The sequence below is a fragment of the Adiantum capillus-veneris genome, chromosome 2 (assembly GCF_014529385.1).
Source record: "Adiantum capillus-veneris isolate H3 chromosome 2, ASM1452938v2, whole genome shotgun sequence".
Taxonomy (NCBI): Eukaryota; Viridiplantae; Streptophyta; class Polypodiopsida; order Polypodiales; family Pteridaceae; genus Adiantum; species Adiantum capillus-veneris.
This window is the reverse complement of record NC_140932.1, coordinates 80,866,681-80,880,914: the sequence shown is the minus strand read 5'-3', so window position 1 is coordinate 80,880,914 and position 14,234 is coordinate 80,866,681. Positions and strand designations below refer to the sequence as shown.

Here is a 14,234-nt window from a genome sequence, read left to right as displayed (position 1 = left end):
TTTAAGACATTATTATATTAGAAGGTCAATTTGAGAATCGTTCATCGATATTATCATCCAACTCCTCAACACTAAAGCCCACAGGGTTTTTAATGAAGACCCCCTCATGGGATTGACAGTTGAGAGCAATGCGCATGGATCTCAAGAAGATCGAACGTCAAACAAAAGATCAACGTGATATATCTACCCCAGATTTGAACTCGGACGTGCATTGTGGGAGCCCAAATTCCAATGCCTTAACCACGTGGGCTTTTGGTGTCCACAATGTGTAGGTAAACATTAACGGTAAGAAAACACGCTTTGAATAAAATCGGATGGCCGATCTTGTCTCGGATCTCCTGCGTCCAGATGTTCGCCGTCGATCCCAGGACGGGGTCTTCATTAGAGACCCGGTGGGATTTAGTGACGAGGGCTAGCATGCGAAATTGCAGAGGCAGCTGCTAGCATCAGCATCTTCGTGCGAGAAATGAAGTGGAGAGATGCCTTGAACTCGGTGGCGGCCGCTCCCAAAAGCTCCATTTCTCTTACCTCCTATGAGAAAGGGCAACTTCTCGCCATCATAGGGGTGCAAAAGGTATACTCAGAAACAGACGTAAATGCATGTGTGGAGGGTCTGGATGCAGAAGCCCTATGTGGGTTCTTCAAAACCCTTTTGCCAGTCTTGTCAACACCTGGCCCTACGGTGCATCTACAACCAGAGACTCCATCGCCGGTTTCATCGACTACCCCCACGACAGCATCTCAAGTTGCGAGTATGAACCATTTTGCTCCTCTTCCCTTTTCTTTTTCAGGTTATCATTAGCTCGAGAAGACTCTTGCTTATGCCCTCTGCAGCCCTCATGGATATGACTGGTGATCGAAACGAAGCTGAAATTCTTGGTTTCTTCTTTTTAAGACCTTGGGTACTGGCATGCTGATCTGATCTCCTCCCATCCAACTCCCTTAAGTAGAGCTCCTTGGCTCAACTACCGGGACCCCTTGCCATGCATGCCGTACATTTTGCTCCTAGTTGCCTTGCTGACATTCTTGGCCATTACAAGCTGAGGTAGATGATGCTAGTGGAATGGTGAGATATGCAAAACATTCTAGACTATGGTAGTTTAATTCTACGGAATAAATAGTAGAGACATAACTCATGAAAATAGACTGCTTCTACACTTTGAACATTTTGGGCTAGGAAAGAGATTTTGTGAACGGAACCTGGATATGTAAATGAGGAATTTGAAAAGCGTGGAATTTGGAGCTTGGACACGTGTCCACATGTATTAGTCCGTTGATGTTTCTTATCTGGCTTCTTGCAGTTTGTAATGTTGTTACCTCTCTTGGCCTTGAGAGGGCATTTTGAAGTTCAAGATTTAAGGTTCAGGGTTTAGGGTTTACCAGACCTTTCCAGGTAATGCGATATTATAGATTGTTTGTGCAGGTCGAATGGGCATGGGCTCCCCTTCTCACCCATTCATCTGTCTTTATACATACAATACCTTATGCTCTCACTTGCTGGTTGCCACTCCCTTGGTGGGACACTTTTGTATGCATCAGTTTTGAGGTTTATACATTATTTCATAACACCAATTAGACTCTAGAGAGTAGCTGTCACATGCACACCTAACCCTATGTGCATGTGGACAAGCTATAACTCTTACCTGTAGGGTTTAGGATAGCCTAGGAAGTATAACCAAGATGGGCACCATGTGCCAAAGGAAAAGAACAGACTGAACAACTTTAAGCACTTCGAATAACAATTGAACAGAAAGAGATGCATGACATGAGATGGGGAGTGGTGGAGTTCCACCTCTGGAGAGCACTGGCTCCAAACCTTGGTGCGCCTCTCGGTATTTCTTTATATTACTTGAACTCGGTACAATGCCGGTACTCACGCTCTGCACCTTCAACGGGAAGAGTGCCAGAGGATGAGCCTTTTGCACATATTTAAAGGCCCTTGGCCTTGAAAATCAGTTACATGAAAGCTTCAAACTCAAAAGCATCTGGTCCCAAAAAGCATCTTGCCCAAAAATTGCCAGCGCGAACTGTGGAAATTTGTATAATCTGCCACGTCAATAGTCAGCGTAAAACGTGGAAATCTGTACAGGTGTCACATCACCGGTCAATGTAAAATCCGGAAATCCGTACAACAGCTGTCATGTCATCAACTAGTTGCGCATTCTTCTGAGTGTGTGTCGTGCTTGGTCTTAATGTCTTTAGTCACTTTGGGTCCCATCGGACGGGGTCCCATAAGTTTGCGGGAATTCCGTTTTAGTAATAGGCTACTTGGCAAGACTTTGCAAGTTGGTAAACCTTCTTCTGCTGCTTCTTCTAGGGTTTAGGCCTCTTGACCGGGATTTGCAGGTTGGCTCTATTCTTCAGCGGCTTGATACGTCAGCAATTTTTGACATCACCCCTTCTTGAAAGAAAGCAATCATTCGCGACTACCGCATATCTGCAAACAACTTAAGCTAGCTTAAAAATTTTGGAGGGACATTTCGAGGGACAATCAATTTTCTCATTCCAAATCGAAGCTCTTGATTTCTTGGGTCGTTGGTTGTCCAGAAGAATTTCATCCAATAAGGAGTCTCATTCCAGATTGGATCTCTTGATATCCTGGGTCGTTGGTTTCCCAGAAGTACCTCATCCAATATGGAATATTTAGTGGTTGACACATCACATTGCAACACGATGCTCACATATGCATGTTACAAGACATAGAAACATAAAGCCGTCGATGAACACTCCCCTCACAAATAACCATCTGGATCCGGGCCATGAGCTGTTTAACGACTCCCTCCACTTCTCCCGCATAACCTAAAAAGGTCCGGTTCGAGAGATATAGAGGCCTTTTACAACCAAATGCCCCCGAGACTGCAGCCTGCGTCGTTTGGAGGTGTTGGGAGTAACCCCTACTCAAAATTCTTAATACCCTCCCGTAAATAACCACAAGGGTCCGGGCCATGAGTAAAAACAACACTTTCCAAACAATACTCTTCAGTACTCCACTCGGGAGTAAATCACCAATCATTGAAACCAGAGGCAAACAATTCAAATTGGCACCAAGACAGGGTCAAAACAGATACTATCCATTTCAAACAAATTCGAAATAGATACCATCCATTTCAAACAAATTCCAAACAGGATTACCAAACAAGTTCTCAAACAGAACTCAAACTTTAAAAGCAATCTCAACATTAGTCGAGCTCGAAAAGACGACTATTTTTTCATTCTGAAACTTGCACCAAGATTAGGGTTTGATTTCTTCCATAAGGTTGTAGTCTACCGTAGCATGGTTCATAAGCTCTTGAACAGTTGAAACATGCCTCGACAGACAGTGTTCCTATGGCGGTGATGGTAACCTCGACCTCCAAAGTTATCGGTTTGAGAAGAGACACCTGTTAAGAGATGTCGAGAAATTTCAAGTTTTAATCTACTAGGGTTTTTGTGGCAAGCCTTTCTGGATATCCTACTTTGCCAGAAGTTGCAATCCGAAGGAAGATGTCTGAAGGCATGTAACTTTGGGCAAAAATTTTCTTGAAAGTTTGCCAAGTTTTTGGAGTGTGCGACTTGGTAGCTATAAACATCCACCACTGCATGGCATTGCCTTTGAGAAAAACAGCGGCTTGAAAAAAAGTCCTTGATCCTTCTTTTCAAGTCATCTTTTACGGCTTCTGCCTTGTAAGCCAGAGCAATGAAGACGAGAGTGGACCCAATGCGCGATGAAGTAAATGTTTTACTTACACAAACTTAGTAAATTTGCCCTACCTACTTTTCAACAAAAGTCACTTAAAAATAACCAAGTGAAAAATGTCAAAAATAGGGAAAATAGGTCTTTTCATTGTAAAAATGCTCTTGATGGGTTTTGATGGAGATCTGATGATCATGCTGTGTGCAACCAGAGGATATGCATCTAATCTAAGTGACAGGTCATGCACGGTCTGCGAACAGACTCACAAAAGTGCCATATCACTTCCTATTCTAGAGTAACTTGACTAAACTGAACCTTGGTCATGCTGTAGCTTGTCCACGGACACATAGGGTTGGATGTGTCACGCGACATCCCCTCCTTTTCAAAGTGAGGTACTGGTACCGAACTGTATGGCATCAAGGGAGATCGCCAACCACAGCCGGAATCCTCGAAAGGACTCTTCGCCGACCCACTCTGAGGTGTGGGTTGGCGATACTTGAACTTCATAAGGTCTGCAACGCTTGCTTCTTTGGGCCGCGCCGAAAGCGACACAAAGTCTTCTGTGGCTAATGCTTCAACTTCGTCTATAGTCATGCTTCTACTTTCTTCAAGAATCTAAATTCCTGAAACCACTTCCAACACCAAAACATGAACATACCCATGTGAAGTGACTCGAAAAATACTACTCTTCTGGAGAGTCTGTGCATGTAATGTAGATGAACATAGAGACGGAGTGGCAAACCGTTCATCATACACACACAAACAATGAGATCGAATCTTTTCTTTTTGATTTAAATCAATCAACTGTGGCAATTCACAACGGAAAAGCCCATGCTTGGTGCTCATACTTGTGCTCTTTCTACGACTGTGTCATGCCAAGGAAGAGACATGGAATGTGACTTCCGTGATTGCAAACATTTTATCTTTCCATGAGAAATCCACATACATCCGTACTCATCCATGAGTGAAACGTGCTCAACATCCAATATGTCATGCCTAGGAAAAGGGATCACATAAAGATGTTGACTAAAATACAAGAAACGATCATGAATGAAACACTCGAACAATGCGTGTTGATTAATCATGCGAACACATAATACTTCCTGTGAGGGTTCTTTGGACCTAGGCTCGAAAGCCAAGATCGGTTCGTCGGGATCTATCGAATCTTCTTGTGGGGGTTCTGTGGACCTCAACTCGAAAGCCAAGATCGATTCTTCGTGATCGTTTGAATCTGCAACGAGGTTAGCTTCGCTAGAAAAAGCATCAACTACACCATCATCCTTGTGAACAATCACGTCTTGATCATACAAATCATCATGCTCGTGAGAAATCACATCGTGATCATCATGTAAATCATCATGCTGGTGAGTGTCATCTAAATCATCATGCTTATCATTATCATTCAAATCATCATGCTTATCATCATGCAAATCATGTGTATCATGCTTTGGAGAAGATGAGACCGAGAGTCTCCTTCTCTTGATTCTGTGCAAAGTGCGCCTGCACTTGAGAAAAGAGTCGCAACATCTGTTGCATTCTTGCTCTGTTCTCACGACCAAATCTTACTTGTCTTTCTTTGGTCTTGCGCTCGTGCTCACGCTCTATGGCTTCCATTCTTGTGCCATATTCACGATCTAAGGCTGCCCTTCTTTCTTCCTAGTCACGATCTATGGCTGCCCTTTTTTCTTCGTGTTCAAACTTCCTGTCCATAAACAAGTGCGGCAACTCCTTCATAGGAGTTAGTGCAATCCTTGGCGTAGATGGGGAAGGGGGAGGGTTGGAAAAACCTCGTGGTGGGGAAAATTCTTCTTCGCCTCTCTCATGCTCATCACCTCCAAGCGAAGTATCCATTCCGCTTCGAGTGATGACCATCCACTGAAGTCGAGGGTTCTTGGATTCTTGGGTTCTTGAGGTTCTTGAGTCTCGAGGGGCTCGAGGTGCTTAAGGTTCTTGGGGTTCTTGTTTCGCTTGCAATCTGAGTTAGAGAAGGATCTTCTCTTCACCCGAGTTCTGCTCTTTTCTGCGGGCGCACCCCTAGGCGGCCTTGCGCTCACACCAAGGTTGCTTTTTTCCCACCTCACGTCGATTGGCCGGCCGCTAAGTGCACGGTCCGCTCTCAATGAGTGAAAAGAGACACAAGGGGAGGTTGGACAAGCCCTTCTTTCTTGGGTTTCCTGTCACTCTTCAAAAGCAGGATTAGGAATCGACACGCCCAAGAGGACTTGGATTACGTGCGACCGCTACAAGCAAAAAAAATTATGTAATGTAAGGTGCAGCGGAATGAATGTTGAACTGTGCTCAAGACGAGTGGTCCGAACTATGCTCAAGGTTCCTTTTACTTGGGGAAGGGAGTTGGGGAAGGGAGAGTCTTCTGTTCTTTAATGAGAGAGTGCAATGGACACAAACAAAGTGAATGGACACTGTGAGTGAAGGTGCTGAGACTGAGAGAGAGAGAGAGAGAGAAGAGAATACAACACCTGAGACGTTGTAAAACCCTCCTCCGAAGGCCCCACTCTCTATGGCGAGAGCGGTCTACTTATGATTGCACAAATCTCTACAATGCTTGGCCTTGCCGATGATGTCGACGACGATGAGGACGACGACGAGACGGGCTGAAATCTGGAAATGCTAATGGCTGAAATCTGCAAATCTTTATCTGCTGAATTCTGACTCTATGTCGGTGATGATGTCGATGGCGACGATGCGACGACGACGCGCTTTCCGAGGGCTGAATCTGTAAACCTTGCGGAATCTGACTGTGCGGCGAGGAACTGTTGCGGGAAGGTGAGATCTGCGAGGTTCGGGGATTCTATTGTGGAGTCTGACTGCTGAAAACTGAAAACGCTGATGCTTGTGGGGGTTCCGTCGCGAAGATCTGCAAAAACGTTGAAGTGCCTTGTAGATGCAAAAATGCTAGGGCTGAAAATGGTCAGGTTGTGGAGAATCTGCTAACGTTGGGGTTTCTGCTTGGTCTGCTATCGCCAGGAATTTGCAAGAGCAAAAAGCTAGTTAATCTGGTCCAAAAGCGCTAGCCTTTTGCTGTGATGCAAAAACGCTAGGCCTCTTGGGGTTCTGTTGAGAAGTTGCCTGTTGAGCGAGTGTTCCTGCTGCCTCTTCTACCAGAAAGTGCTAGCGCTAGTTTTTTACTTATACAAACTTAGTAAATTTGCCCTACCTACTTTTCAATAACAAGTGAAAAATGTCGAAAATAGGGAAAATAGGTCTATGCACTGTAAAAATGCTCTTGATGGGTTCTGATGGAAATTTGATGATCATGCTGTGTGCAACCGGAGGATATGCATCTAATATAAGTGACTGGTCATGCACGGTCTTCGAACAGACTCACAAAAGTGCCATATCACTTCCTATTCACTTCCTATTCTAGACTGACTTGATTGAATTGAACCCTGGGCTTGTCCACGGACACATAGGGTTGGATGTGTCATGTGACACCATTGAACGGGGTCCAATAAGTTGGCGGGAACTCCTCTTTAGTAATAGGCTACTTGGCAAGACTTTTCAAGTGGGTAAAATTTCTTCTGCTTCTTCTTCTAGGGTTTAGGCCCCTCCGTCGGAATCTGAAGGTTGGCATCATTCTTTAGTGGCTTGACACGTCAGCAGTTTGTGACAAGAAGTATTTTGGCACCCTTGTTAGCTTGTAAGCAGGACGAGCATGTCCAAACACTTTATAGTAGTTGCATACCCTCTGATTGCACATGAGCACAACGGATGTGTGCTAGGTGTAGGCACTAGAGTGCTCAAATACAGTTGCATTAGTGCCAACTTCCAAGCCTAGGGAACGATCTGCATACGAAGCACCTCTTATTAAGGGCTTTTAAACTCATTAGTAAGTGACATTTAGCCAGCAGTTACTAGTTGTGGGTGCCTTCTAGCGTCATTTTTGCTCGACCTAGCCTTTTATACCCATATAGGTGACTCTTGGGTCACCTCTCCACTCACATCCAGTACCTATAGTACAAGTACGTGTAGCACAAGCACCTTCAACGTTTTTCAGCCATCAGCCCATCGCTAGTCTTAGCAGCAGCCCTATCCTTGTCGTCAATTTGCAGATCCAAGTCAAATCAACCCAGCGTTTTCAGTTTTCAGCGCTTAGCCTCGCAAATCCAAGCATCCACGACAAGATCCCATCAGCATCTGAGCATCTAGATCCATTGTATTAGCATTTCTGTAATCTAAAGCTGTGGCTAGCCGAATGGATTTTTGTAAATTGCACTGGTTGAAGTTGAGCGCCAGCTTTTGGGAGATCATGCTTTTGAGTTTAAAAGCTTTTTATGTAACTGCTTTTCCATAGCCAAGGGCCTATAAATAAAAGCCTTGGGCTCTCTTTGGCTCACTTCGTGTTGACGAGCCGGTGAGCAGAGGCGACCCAAGGGCAACTGTACTTTGCTCAATTATTAATACAAAAAGAGGGCCAATCTCTCTGGGCACAGAACTCGATCGGGCCGTGTCGACTCAAATTGAACCGTGAAATTTTTTTTAAGTGCTTAAAGTGAATCTCTTTCGTGTGTCGTGCCAGATGGGGTGTCCAAGTTTGTTACAGTCATCATGTAGACCAAGTAGAGACGACAACTCCAACAATCCACGCACTGAAAAGTTGACTTTCAATAAGTATGATCGTAGGATGAACGCATCGGTGATTTATTATTGGTTGTCTAATAAGCATCTTTAGGATGTCACCATCAAGGAAAGGGATTGGGTGCATAGTAACAGGGAATGGCCGTTTTCAGGTCTCCGTTCCCCGTTCCCATTCCAAGTTCCCGTTTCGAATCCCCGTTCCGTGTTTCAAACGTGAGTACCCGTAACAGGGAATGGCATTTTGTTCCACGTTCCCGTTCCGGTTTCCCGTTCCTGGTAACTATGATTGGGTGTATCTTAGAATCATGAAGCAACGTCTTTAGCAAGTAGGAAAGAAGTGTCTAAAGTCGTATTTTAAATGTATAGTCCATTTCGAGTCATTAAAAAGATAAATGATGTGTCTATGAAATTGAGGTTGCCTAACTCATGGTCAATGCACAACGTTCTCAATGCTTCTTGGTTGAAGTTGTTTCGGGGAGATCCCTCAAAGGAGAGTTTTGAAGAGGATGAATTTGAGATCGTAGACGAAGCCAAAGTCTCAGAGCCAGAGCAAATTTTGTTGCATCGTTTTCACCTCTTTTTGAAGTTCAAGGATTGCAAAACCCACAAGGCAGTGTGGGTCAACGAAGATTTTTTCACAGATTACCTAGAGTTGGTGGTGCACTACAAAGAAGCCATGCAGCTCGGTACCAATTTCTTACTATAAAAAGGCCACCCAGGCTATTCATGATGGAGGGGATTGATGATATTCTTCAGCAACCTATGTGGTTTAATGGGGAAGTCCTGGGAGCATCACTCCTTACTTCTCACCCCTGTCACTCATAGACTTGCATTTTTCTATCTCTGTATCCTAGGTCATTTCATCTGTACATGGACAACACAACACAAACCCATCCATTTAAGCCCATTCAGACCCATTCAGACTGGTGTCAAGTTTTATATAGGTAAGAGTTTTTTCATCTTATGTACGGTTCTAAAGGCAATTTTCTGACATTGGGATGTTAGTTCTCTCTCTCTCTCTCTCTCTCTCTCTCTCTCTCTCTCTCTCTCTCTCTCGTCAGATAGATCTTTGAGGTCTCTTGGGATAGTTTCCCATGACGTTAAAAATTCTCTTCTTCTTCTTCTCTCTCTCTCTCTCTCTCTCTCTCTCTCTCTCTCTCTCTCTCTCTCTCTCTTTCCTTCTCCTCGTCGGCTAGATCTTTAAGGTCTCTTGGGATGGTTTCCTACGACGTTAAAACTCTCTTTTTCTTCTTCTTCTTCTGTCTTTTGGTCAGTCCTATTTATAGATGGACAGCACAACAATACAAATTCGGATTAGCATGAGGTTTGCTCTAGGGGGAGGATTTCTAGCATAGTAAGAGGGAATGTCCATTTTCAGGCTTCCGTTCCCTGATCCCATTTCAAACCCCCCCCCCCCCCCCCCCCCCCGCCCCCAAAAAAAAAAGTTTAAAACATGAGTATGTGTAACAAGGAATGACAAATGCCCGTTTTTGTTCCGCGTTCCGATTTCCATTCCTGGTAATTTGATTTCTAGAGCTTAGGGTTTTTCATATATTGTACTTTCTAGAATGTGATTACGACAAGGGCATGTAATTTTTTTGTCTCCTTTGTCATTTTGGTCTCTTGAAGATGCTATTGTATATTTCATCTGTGTGTGTGTGTGTGTGGGGTAGTTCTACATTGCTTGAGTCAATGTGATGGTTTTTTGCGTGTTTATAAAAACGTAGCGCTCGCTAATTCACTTCCAGAGATGTGATTTTGGAGGTCTAATATTGTGTATTGTTCTTGGCAGGAGACAATGCTGAACCATTAAAGGACTTTGATGAGTGGGTCAAGAGTCATCCTTCTAAGAAGTTCACAAGCATTGAAGACCTGCATGTTTTTTTGCAGCGAGCACCCATTCCAGCTGAGGTGTACGAGTTTGTCAGGAATCACTTGCTTTGTGTACCAAAAGGTGGTGGACACTTGCACACAGTTGAGTCTGCGGGTGGCACTTGTTTTTTAAGGGAGGACTACTTTGTCAGGTTGGCCAATCTTGGTAAACAGGGCACTAAAGTGGTGATGTTCTCAGGACGGAAGAGGTTTGGAAAGAGTGTTGCTTTACCTCATGAGCTTGTTCGGGCTCGGAAGGCGATACTTGGTGTAAGGGATCAAGCGGTGTTTTTCTATCCTGGCTATGGCCATATCTCTGAGTCATGTTTCCCTACCGTCATTCGGCTCCTGGCCCACATGAGAATTCCTGCGCTCTTTGATGAATTCATTGACGTGACTTCAGTAGATATTAGCAAAGCATACAATGTTTTGCTGGATGCCAAACAAGAAATTGAGCCTTTAAGTGCAGTTTTGTTTGGGTCCGACGAAGTGTCGATATGGAACAAGGGGTTTTGGTTTGAGAGGGCGGGAGTTGCGATTTGTGAACGGCTGCCAGCTCCTCCCCTATCTGTCATGTACCAAATGCTGCGGTTTAAAGAGCCAGGCTTGCAGGGTTGTCCATTGGGTTTGCGCTTTCTTACGAAGATGGCCTTATATGGATACGACTTGAGCGCGCACATGGACTCAGACCCCTCAGATTCATTCAAGACTCTAAAAAAGACGGGCATGCAAGCATTTGGGTCTTTTTATGGTGGGTATCTCACAGCCTTGGAGCGCCTTATTAAGAATTCCAATTTCTCAGCTGGAACAGATTCATATAATCTGTCGAACTTGGAGAAATCAGAGTATGTGATACGGAGAAGGAATGGTCCACTGGTCTATGATTTCCTCAATCCACAAACGGTGGCCTATCAAGCTGCTTTATTGGACCTCAGTGAGGAAGAAGTCGAAGAGAGAGTGTTGCAACAACTACTGCGTCAGAGGAAGCATCTTTTAGACGAGCTTCTTGATCAGCTTGGCATACCCACATCAGGAGAAGAGGTGTTGAACAACATGTGGTGTGGCACCTTCTCCAAAGAGAGCAAAGCTGATATGCTGTTCTTCCATGGGGATGAGGCATTCTTGGTCTCTGCAAAACGCGCACAAGGAGCACAAGAGTGGCAATCCTGCTTTGTGCGTGTCCTGGATTCGATCGGCAAGGAGTGGAAGCATCTGGATAAGGAGTTGTGTGGACTGCTTGTAGCGGCTACCAAGTTGCGGCTTGTTGCTGTGAGTGCCAGCGACGAAGGACGCATAGGTGGAACACAACCCCTCTCTTACAGCCCATCAATCGTCACAGATTTGAAGCCCAAACGAGTGACCTGTGAAAGGGTTTTTCTTCATCAACTGCTCGAAAGACTCATGCCAGTGCACTGCCTCCAACATTAGAGCCTTAAGAGGACTTTTGCACGCAGGTCTCTGGCAGAGTCATGCAGGGTTTGCCAGAGCGCATAACAAGACTGCCCATCTTGGCAGAGTTGGGTAACTCCGCCACTTTCTCACTCCGAAAGCAGCTTCTTCTCTCTGCCTTCTTGCTCAAACTGTGTGTGTGTATATACACAGACAATTAAATATACACGTATAAATATATTATGTATATCTCTCTCTCTTTCACACACACACTTACAGACACACACATTTGTATGTATGTATGTATGTATAATATACCTTGATGGAAAAGATCCACGAGAGAGAGAGAGAGAGAGAGAGAGAGAGAGAGAGCAGCGAGTGTTCTTTATTGGCTTACCAAGGAACTGTTTTGTATGTGGCAGAGCAGGTCATATGGCAGTTGGATGTACCGTAGGATCTACCTCTTTAGGTGGCTTCTTCGGCAGAGATTCCACCCACATGGCTCTTGGGGAAATTATGCACTTCATGTAGCTGTGATACAGACGATATTCCTTTTGCTGTACTCATGACACCTCTTGGACATGATATAAATGTATATGTTAGGAGAATTAACCTCGGTCATTTTTGTCCATTTTATGGACTTTTTGGGATCATACCTCTCTGATGATCAGCATTGTATACTTATCTTGAGGCTGTGCCCTTGAGATGTAGGAAGATTCTCTCTTGGAAAGGAAGGAAGGGGAGAGAGAGAGAGAGGATTTTTTTTTGAAACGTCATCTTACCATCTTGAAGAGGCCAAGATGACACATGAGACAAAAGCTGCAAATGATGTCATAGTATCAGTGTCCAAGAAGTATAATTGTACTTGACAAACAAAATATTATAGCTTCTCTACATAAAAACTACAGTAGAGAAAACTCTGTAAGCTCTAGAAATCCTCAGCCCAACAATTACCTATATCAATCCCATTGGGTTTCAATGGACATAGCTGTGTTGTCCATGTATAAATAGAGTTGACAAGTAGGATTTATATACACGGCGGATTGCTAACCTTATTGGAGGGTCAGCAACAATGCTCCTAGGATTGAGGATAGGGTTGGATATCCCCATAAACTTGTGATCAAAATCCTCTTCCATGAGTCGTTTGGGTGATTGCTCTCTATTGTCATTCTGTATACTTCTGTGTGTTTGGCAGTGAAGTGAAAAGGTTCATTGTCCCAAGTTGCGGGTCTTCTAGATCAATCGAGTTGCAGCCATACTCTCCATGGGGCATTCAACAAGCAGTCTAAACCTTCCGATGTCTTCAATGATCATGGAGAACCTTCCGAAGTCTTCATGAAGGTGTAGAATTTTAGGGCTCACAATTATCATTGGATGAAGAAGAACAAGCTTGTGGAGAATGCAATGCGATGAAGAAGCCATGGATGAGTAGAACATGAAGCAAAGAGAGAGAGAACATCGGCAGAAGTTGTAGGAGGGTCGCCCTCTTATTTGTGGAGAACCTTACCATGTATTCATACATTGGTCAATTTGTAGAGTCTAGAATTAACTTTCCATGAAGAAAAAGCTTGTGGGGAATGCAATCCGACACAAAAAGGCATGCACCAGAGTATGAGTTGAAGAGGGAGAGAGAACATCAACGAAGCTCTAGAAGGTTTGCGGTATTATGCTGTTGCAATTCACCACACATGGAGCATCATAAGTGGTTGCAAGTACGTCCAATGAAGGATGTGGGCTGCATGTAATGATCTAGAGTAGGTGTGAAGTGATGGTGCCCAATTTGCTACCCACTTTTTACTTGATGTGTAATGTGTCGGTAATGTAGTACAATTTTATGATAGCCGAGTGACATATGACCTTGTAAATTTCTATGTTAGCTCAACCTCTATCGAGTTCCAATTTGTACCCAATTCTACCAGATTTTACCTAGAGCTAGTGTTTAGAGTTAAGTATTCGGCACAACATTGCATATGCAAATCCTAGGTATAATTACCATTTTGTAGAATGTAATGGATTTTTGCGATAATCTCGAACAAGAGATATCTTCTTCTCCAAGCTCAAACTTTCCATAGTTTGTGTGCTTGACGCATGAGTGTTGGTGATGGGATTGTGGTCTCTTTGCTCTGTATTGAGTCTACACTCTCCTCCTCTTTGCTTTCAACTATACGTGTATGTGTGTGCGCGCTCCAATGTGCATGCGCTTGCTTGCATGAGAGGTTATTCCTCTTGTGTGTGTGTGTGTGTGAGTGCTCTCTCTCTCTCTCTCTCTCTCTCTCTCTCTCTCTCTCTCTCTCTTGTGTGGATGTGCATATTTGTGCATTCTATGCTTCATTGATGTGTGTGTGTGTGCATGCTATGTTTTGAGGATTGTGTTGATTGTAGCTTAGGATTCAGTGTTTTGGTATAGTAGATCACTTTCATAATTTATGCGTTTTTTGTAGCGGTAGACTAAGCTTGTTTGTGAGTGCCATATGTGTGTGTGTAGGTTGTCATGTTTACAAATGGTTGCCTCCATGCCCTAACTGGGTAAGAGCTTACTGGATTGACACATTATTGTGTGGTCATATGTGTGTGTAGCTCTCCGCTATGCTATGATAGTTCCTCAATCAATGCCGTTTGAGGGAGTGCCAACCTAAGCTAGTGTGAATCCGCACACAGAGTGGTTATCAATCAGGTAACTATTCATAGAACTAGCTTAAATTAT

The 14,234-nt window shown here is 44.0% G+C and overlaps 1 protein-coding gene across 4 annotated transcripts; it reads left to right on the top strand.

Annotated features, from left to right (window-relative positions):
* The first annotated feature begins 338 nt into the window (after window positions 1–338).
* On the top strand, window positions 339–13,572 carry LOC147463062 (uncharacterized). Of its 4 annotated transcripts, XM_086486973.1 has the most exons (4): window positions 339–752; window positions 10,062–11,512; window positions 11,596–11,662; window positions 11,953–13,572. In XM_086486973.1, exons 1-4 carry the CDS (start codon window positions 467–469, stop codon window positions 11,982–11,984), a joined length of 1,836 nt encoding a protein of 611 aa, XP_086343099.1. In that variant the 5' UTR covers window positions 339–466; the 3' UTR covers window positions 11,985–13,572. The 4 variants fall into 4 exon arrangements, 1 of the variants encoding a protein (XP_086343099.1); XR_015184861.1 differs by having other exon boundaries at window positions 340–752; window positions 10,062–11,657; window positions 11,958–13,572; XR_015184860.1 differs by having other exon boundaries at window positions 340–752; window positions 10,062–11,657.
* Window positions 13,573–14,234: the final 662 nt, after the last annotated feature.